Source organism: Lytechinus variegatus, chromosome 16, assembly GCF_018143015.1.
Source record: "Lytechinus variegatus isolate NC3 chromosome 16, Lvar_3.0, whole genome shotgun sequence".
Taxonomy (NCBI): domain Eukaryota; kingdom Metazoa; phylum Echinodermata; class Echinoidea; order Temnopleuroida; family Toxopneustidae; genus Lytechinus; species Lytechinus variegatus.
Window position 1 is genome coordinate 11,129,316 of NC_054755.1, and position 7,279 is coordinate 11,136,594.

Genomic DNA, 7,279 nt, shown 5'->3' on the forward strand with positions numbered 1-7,279 from the left:
AACACCGTTATAATTTTCTGTCCCTGGAAGCCAGATGAACTCTGCCAGCTAGTGTCATGGTTTGTTCTGGAATCGTTATAGCTACCCTATTTCAATTAATGATTATCTTGTCAACCGAAAGCGTCTGTTTCATTAAGTTGAAATTATCATGCTCTGTAATCGTTTCACCATTTTAATTTGACTTTTTATTCACATTTCGAAGGATTTTGTGATAAAAATGAATGCGACATCAACAATAAAAACCATAGAAAGTAATCGTCCTCGAATCGATCCAGTTGGAATAAGTCTTCTTTGTATCGGGTGCGTTGGAATTACTGGAAACCTTGTCTGCGTTGCCATTCTTCGGCGGCATTCCTTCCGCAATCATACCAACTGGCTAATCGCAAACCAGGCCGTTGTTGATTCTCTGGCCTCTACTTTCCTCGTCGCATCAGAGGTAACTCACCTCGCAGGTTTAAAACCATCGGATATGACCTACTTCGGCGCGTTACTTCTCTGCAAGTTGTGGAAATCCCTAGCGTTTGTCTTCGGTGCCTATGCCATATCAACCTTCAACTTAGTGGCTTTGTCAATCGAACGTTACCTAGCGGTTGTTCATCCAGTGTGGTACCTTGCCCACTTCAAGCGACGTGCCGTGTACATTTTGGCTGTTCTTACCTGGGTTTTAGCGCCTCTTTTCCAAATGATAAATGCATTCCTGCACAACATAGTGACGGATAAAATGAAATGTTTGTACGCACCAACGTATAATCACTTGATAATTGTTTTGTTTCTTTGGGAGTACTTGATACCGGTTGGCATCATGACCTTCTCTTTTTTTGCCATTGTAAAACGGTTCCAACACCTGAATAGAGTGGCTGAGGACCGAATCCTAAGGTTTCCTCATTCCCGACAGGTGGAGACACCTGTACCATCGGTTTCTACCAATGGACAGAGTATGTCATCCTCAGCCATAGCGTACGTGGCAGATGCAAGGGCTAACAGGGAACAACTAGAGAGCATCACCAACACAGAGGCATCCACCTCTGAAGCCGGACCCGGACTGGCTAGAGGACGAGCAACGCCAGAGGTTACAATCAAGAACACCAAACCAGGTATTAATGGGGTTCTGCAGAGACGTAACACCACCAAGGTTCTTATTGCCGTGTATCTCCTCTATGTCTTATGCTGGTCTCCCAACCAGTGGGCATTCCTCTATTACCACCTCGGTGGACATCTCGATCCTACATTCCATAAATTTTCCATCATCCTCTGTACTCTTAACACTTGCGTGAATCCTTTCATCTACGTGCTGAGGTTAAATATCTACCGCCGTGAACTAAAATCTATGATATTCTCTTGTGTGCAAAGAGTATTAGGCTGAAAGAAATGCATCCGCACAAGGTATATCTTGTTGGAGGTGTGCTTTCGGAATTAGAGAGTGATGAAGAGCCAGATTTCAGATGTGCCCTTTTTGTATGGCCCTTGAGAAAAGAAGTTTAAACGTCGGACATTTTAAACTGTTGAAGGTGTAACCCAATACATAAAAAATCTTTGCACGTTTATGGTCAAGGGGCAAATTCAAAGATGTAACTACAAGATTTCCAAAACAGTAAGTTGTGAGCTTGTTCTTCTTTTTTTCTTCATAAATGTGGCAATACTAATGTGCTACATATTGCTCTTAAGGTACAAGCCCTCTATACAGTGCCCCTCAAAATCATCTGATCTCTTATTTCTAACATTTAACGAATAACAAATGTTTTCCAAGCTTTAGGTAAAATAAACCACTGACCATTTCTGTGCATAAGGCTCAGTTCATGGGCATGAGTCTATAAAATATCGTTAGCTTGGCTGGGTATTATTGCGATCATAAACATGATAAATGCAGACTGCTTTAATTTGATTGTAAATGTAAAGTCGCGTAAGAACTTACGAACTTCTTTGTTCCTATTTTCTGCCGACTACGAAATAACTTTTCGATGAAAAAAACAGATTTATTCCGGAAATGCTCTAGCGCCTCGGGCTGTATTCTGATGATTAATCCTAGGTTTCAACTTAATATAGTCTGAACACGAATGTCAAACCACACTCTTCTGGAATGCTTGGTTCATAGCATTTTCTTTTATTTTCGTGGCAATCATAAAGTATAAATCAATTCATTAGAATTCACATTTCTTTTCAATTTTCATATTCTTTCCATTTCACGACTGATTTTTGACAACGTTTTATAGCACGATAAAAAATGATTTTTAATTGGGAATAAGTTGAGAGTTGGCATCCATAAAATGGTGGTCTACGTTAACCCACGTTTAACTACACCATGGATATTAGAATACCATCCTATATGGCGCCTCAGCTACAGCCTATAGACTGTCTAATTATACATCAACCATTAAACTAGTTTTCAGTAAACTAGTTTTAGGACGCAAGTGAGAAAGGTTTCTAACAACATTCCGATATTTTTTATTGAATTGAATTGAAGGTTTTATTATCATTTCATCGCAGCCAGTGGCTGTATTGAGAAAGTTTTAAAAAGTAAAAACATAATGTATTAACATAAACAGTGAAAAATTTGATGTAAATCATAACCGCAACAAGAGTGAAAGTAAACAAATATTTTTGAAAGAAATGTCCAATAACCAATTAATATTCTAGTAAACTTTGGAGACATGATAAACCAATGCGTATGATCTTACTATTATAGAGTATTACTTAAGTTGAATTTGTTGGTATAAAGAATAGTGTTTTAAGAAATAAATTGCAAAATTTTGAATATCGTGTAGAAAGTTATGAAAAAATTGCAGTAATAAAGGTTTCACGGAGTGCATAATTGAGTAGCCTAGTATTCTCGAAAAATTCAAGTAATTTAACATAATTAGATGATTTCAAACAAATATGACAATAATGCATCAACAATTTAAAAACTTTAAAAACTAAAATGTACATCCAAATTTATGAAAGAAGTTTATATTATTCCTGCTATTACCCCCCTTCCTTCCATGTTAACTGCATTCACTCAATCAGAAAGGCTGCAGCCTTCACAACACGTTGAGTGAATGTGAAGGGGGGGGGGGTGGGTCAGGCGGGCAGTTTTGGTCACCTGCAATTGTATTTCTTTGTTTTATCGCATGGGATGATGTTTATAATATTTCAATATGTTGCCTTGTAAAAATTTTAAGGTGATCTACATTTTCGTATCATAGTTTTTTTTTAAACACAATATATTTTCTTGTAATCATCAAACCAACATGAACAATGCAATTAGTTAAGTGGAATAAAAATGTAAAACGAGTTTATGATTATCCAATGCTCTTTTACTACCGATTGAGGCAATTATTGCTTACTTATTACAAATACAATTATCATTTTGGGGTTTTGCTCATTAGATTTGTAATATGAATCATAGCTTTGTTTAACGTAAACATTATAGAAGTTCTATTCGATGTTGAATCGTTTTTTTGGTATTATAATCCAATCATAAACCCTTCGGTCGTCAAATCTATTTTTTAAATGAAAAAATTATTTTGTTAAAAATCAAATAAAAAGGAAAGAATGAGTGTCTGCAATTATTGTCTTATTGTTATGTTTGATTAATCCTTCCTGTATTTATGTAAAGTAACAAAATAAAATATTTTAAAAAGGTTGCCAACGATGCACAAGGATAGAATTTTACTGTAGTGGCTTCCTATTTTTATTTTTCAGTAATCCTCGTCCTCCTCCTCCTCCGGGGAAGGGGGAGGGGGCACTCTCTAAATGGATTGCTATGCACCCGCGGCTAGAAAAAGCGAGAAGAAGGATGCCGTTTAATTCACATTTTTTATGCCCCTGGGCGTCGCCGGCTTCTTTTTGTTTGGAAATAGGGGAGCTTTTTCAGCGGCAATCACCGCTCCCTGTCGAATTTTGCGCTCTTTTAATCATTTGACTTATAAAAGCTGTAAACAAAGCAACCGATCACAAATGACACCCCCTGTTGAATATCTGTCTTTTGTTTTACCTCTTCGGTATACCACAAAAAAAGAGATTAAGAAAGTATCGGAAAGATTGTAGTATCTCCTAACGACATAATTGAATTTCATTTCCAAATCATCAAATTTAAAGCTTTCCACAAATCTGGTATACTGTACCTCATTAATGTAATGAGTCTTCATTGACGCCCGAAATGGTGAAACGACTCTAATTACTGATCGATATCTTTCATAGCTGCAAGCTTTGAAAAGTTAAGATGAGAAAACATCTGCGGGCTTTCACGTTCTCAATTCGTTTATTGGATTTTGGTGACGTCTTTCGTGACGCACTTGCAGAAATATCCTGTGTGTATGCATATGACCGAATTCACGATTAAAATTAGCAGCAAGAATCATATAAAGTAATATGAATTTTATGTATCCGTGTTAGCTGCACATAATCTGAGATGACTGATGTTGTCTAAAGTCTGTTAAAAATACTTGGGATGATAAATGTATATATATATATAAAAAAATGATGTTTACAAAAGGGCCTTCTTGGGATACCTCTTACTGTGTCAAGCTGATGCCCTCGACAATCAAAGGCTTACTCCAATAATTAAACATAACTCCTAAACATTTTTTTTTTCGAGGGGGGGGGGGGGGTGGTGGGGATAAATGATCTTTGTGTGATTATGATTAAATATATTTTACAAACTTATGCATAACCATGGCAACATCGGAATTAGAAGCACGGAAGTCCCAAATTTGGTCTCAAGAGTTTCGCAGAAACTCAAAAAGAAAACGTATTACCGGCGACTGCTTTTTGTGCTGGGAAGATAATTGTGCAAGACCATGAAAACGATGCGGGACAGGGGGTGGGTGTCATTTTGTTTTTAAAGACGATATTGCATTTTTTTTAGAATGAAACATTCATTAAGCGAACCACCTCGATTTGTTTATATTACAAGGGATGCTAACACGTAGTCCGGATACTGTCATGAATGCCATTAAAGAACGTCGTTTATCTAAATCTCAGAGGAATGGGTTTGTTTATAAAAGAATAAAAGACTTTGCAGAAGCCGTACAGGCATACAACATAAGCAAGGGCAGAATTGGAGATTATAAAAACTTATTAAAAACTTATAAGGAGAGAGAGAACGAGAGAATTCTAATCGAAGGAAATATAAGCAATTAGAGGGACGGAGAGAGATGGAGAGAAGATGAGGTAATGAGAGAAAAGGGAGAAAATGATAGGGTAGAACTGAGAGCAGGAGTGGAAGAATAAGCATTAGCGAGGGAGGGAGGGTGTCTCTGAGAGGAAAGAAGGAGAAAATTGTGTGTCTTTGGATGCAGAGATGGAGGTACTACAAGGTACTTGCGTATTTGGTATCGCGATGCCCTGCTCCTCCTCCCACCCCCGTCCTCCTCCTTCTTTTTTTTTCTTCTTCTTCATCTTCTTATTCTTCTACTATTACAGCCCTTTTATTGCCTCTGACCATGCTGGCAGTGCAGCCAGGGGCACTTGATTCCTATCTTGTTGCGCTTCATCCACCTAAAGGGATGGTCGATGCTGGAGATATTTCTCAAAAAGAGAGTAAAATTCACAAAGCAAAGTGCTGAAAATTTGATTAAATGGGATAAGAAATGACGAGTTGTTGAATTTTAAAGTTTTGCGGTAATCTTTCGTTTATCGTTCGTCGCTTTTGCCAAGTGGACCGATCTCGAAATAACCACCGGAAAGAACCCTTAACGAAGCAACACGATGACACAAACGTACAAGAACATCCGATCTATTACCTCATTTTCGTTTCTAATCGCACGCCATATCAAACCATTGCTCACTGTTCGTTTGTCTTATTAGGTTATATCAACCTTTGCCCGCCTAATGGTGGTGTCACACCTTGGCGTTTTAGACAGCGTATGCCCGGCGTATCAAAATTTCTCTAAAACGTCGGCATACGCTGAACTTTGATTTTTTTTCAACTCTGGGCGTATACTTAGCGTATTCATAACGAGTTGGACGTATACATAGCGTATTACTAACTTATATCGAACGCTTCGTTAACTTATAAGTAACGTATTACAACGAATGTTAGCGTATTTCCGGCGTACACAACTTATGCCCTACGATGGCCTAACTTACGCATAGCGCGCGGCAGCGTATCGCTGACGAACACGTGTCGTAGCCTATAAAAACGCTGCCGCTCGACTATTCAAAGCATAACCGCACGATACATCACCGTATCAACACCACCGCCATGCCGAAGAAAACTCCTGTGAACCCCACCTTTATATACCAATTCCTATAAACGTTGTCAATACGCCATTATACGGTAGCTGTAAGTTATAAACACGTTCAGTAAGTTTTGTGGTCGTCCGGAGCACGTCTTCATACGTCAATATACGTTGGAGTTAAGTTACACATACGTTCAAAGCACGTTACTCATAGGTTAGAAGTAAGTTTTAGAGCACGCTGGACATTATCTCGACGTACATCGACTATGAGTAACTTACGAGTAACGTGTGTCAACGTGTATCAACGATCGCGTAACTTGGCTACAACTTATGGCCCGCGTATGCGGGACGTATGAGTCATACGCTGACATACGTCGAAAAATTTTGTGCTTGCACAAAATTTTTCTACGACCTCGCCGTATGACGACGTATACCAGCGTGTTTTAGCGTACTCTTAATGTATGCAAAACTTACCCGTAACGTATTCGACGTACCCAAGCGTATTCGCCAATTCCTCATACGTCGGGCATACACTGTCTAAAACGCCAAGGTGTGACAGCGCCTTAAGGCTGCAATTTACTCAAAGGGGTGAACCGAAAAATCGATATCTTTCGCATGTCATATTTATCCTTCGCTTACCGTTCGTTGATAAAATTGGACAATAGTTACTGATCGCATGATTTGACGGAAATTTTATTTGAATTCGTTGAATTCGGGCATGGTGGCTTAGTGAGTGGTAGAGCGTCCGCCTCATGAACAGGAGGTCGTTGGTTCGATACCCGGCCGAGTCATACCAAAGACTTATAAAAATGGGACCTTCTGCCTTCTTGCTAGGCGCTCAGCATTTCGATTGGAAAATTGGAAAAAGGTAATAATAACCTATCATATTATGCAGGGCCCGCTGGAAGAGCAGTCTTATGATTGAAGTGGCTACTCTGGGTAAATAAAACGTTATTATTATTATCATTTCTTCTCATTATCCAATTTTCCCATTCGTCACCCTTCGCCCTCCTACTTTGGATCAGGTGTGAGGAAGCTTTTAACTCAGGCAAGTGAGAGAAAGAAAAAATGTAGGAAGAGATGGAGACGTTAGCTGGTCGTAACAGAGCGATTTACAA

General features: G+C 38.8%; 1 protein-coding gene across 1 annotated transcript; it reads left to right on the forward strand.

Annotated features, from left to right (window-relative positions):
* Positions 1 to 217: 217 nt before the first annotated feature.
* On the forward strand, positions 218 to 1,363 carry LOC121430219 (G-protein coupled receptor moody-like). Its single transcript, XM_041627497.1, has one exon. It carries the CDS (start codon positions 218 to 220, stop codon positions 1,361 to 1,363), a length of 1,146 nt encoding a protein of 381 aa, XP_041483431.1.
* The last annotated feature ends 5,916 nt before the right edge of the window (positions 1,364 to 7,279 follow it).

What these genes read in the sequence shown, in the direction of transcription:
- LOC121430219 (XM_041627497.1), top strand. Translation starts at nt 218, where the DNA reads ATGAATGCGACATCAACAATAAAAACCATAGAAAGTAATCGTCCTCGA.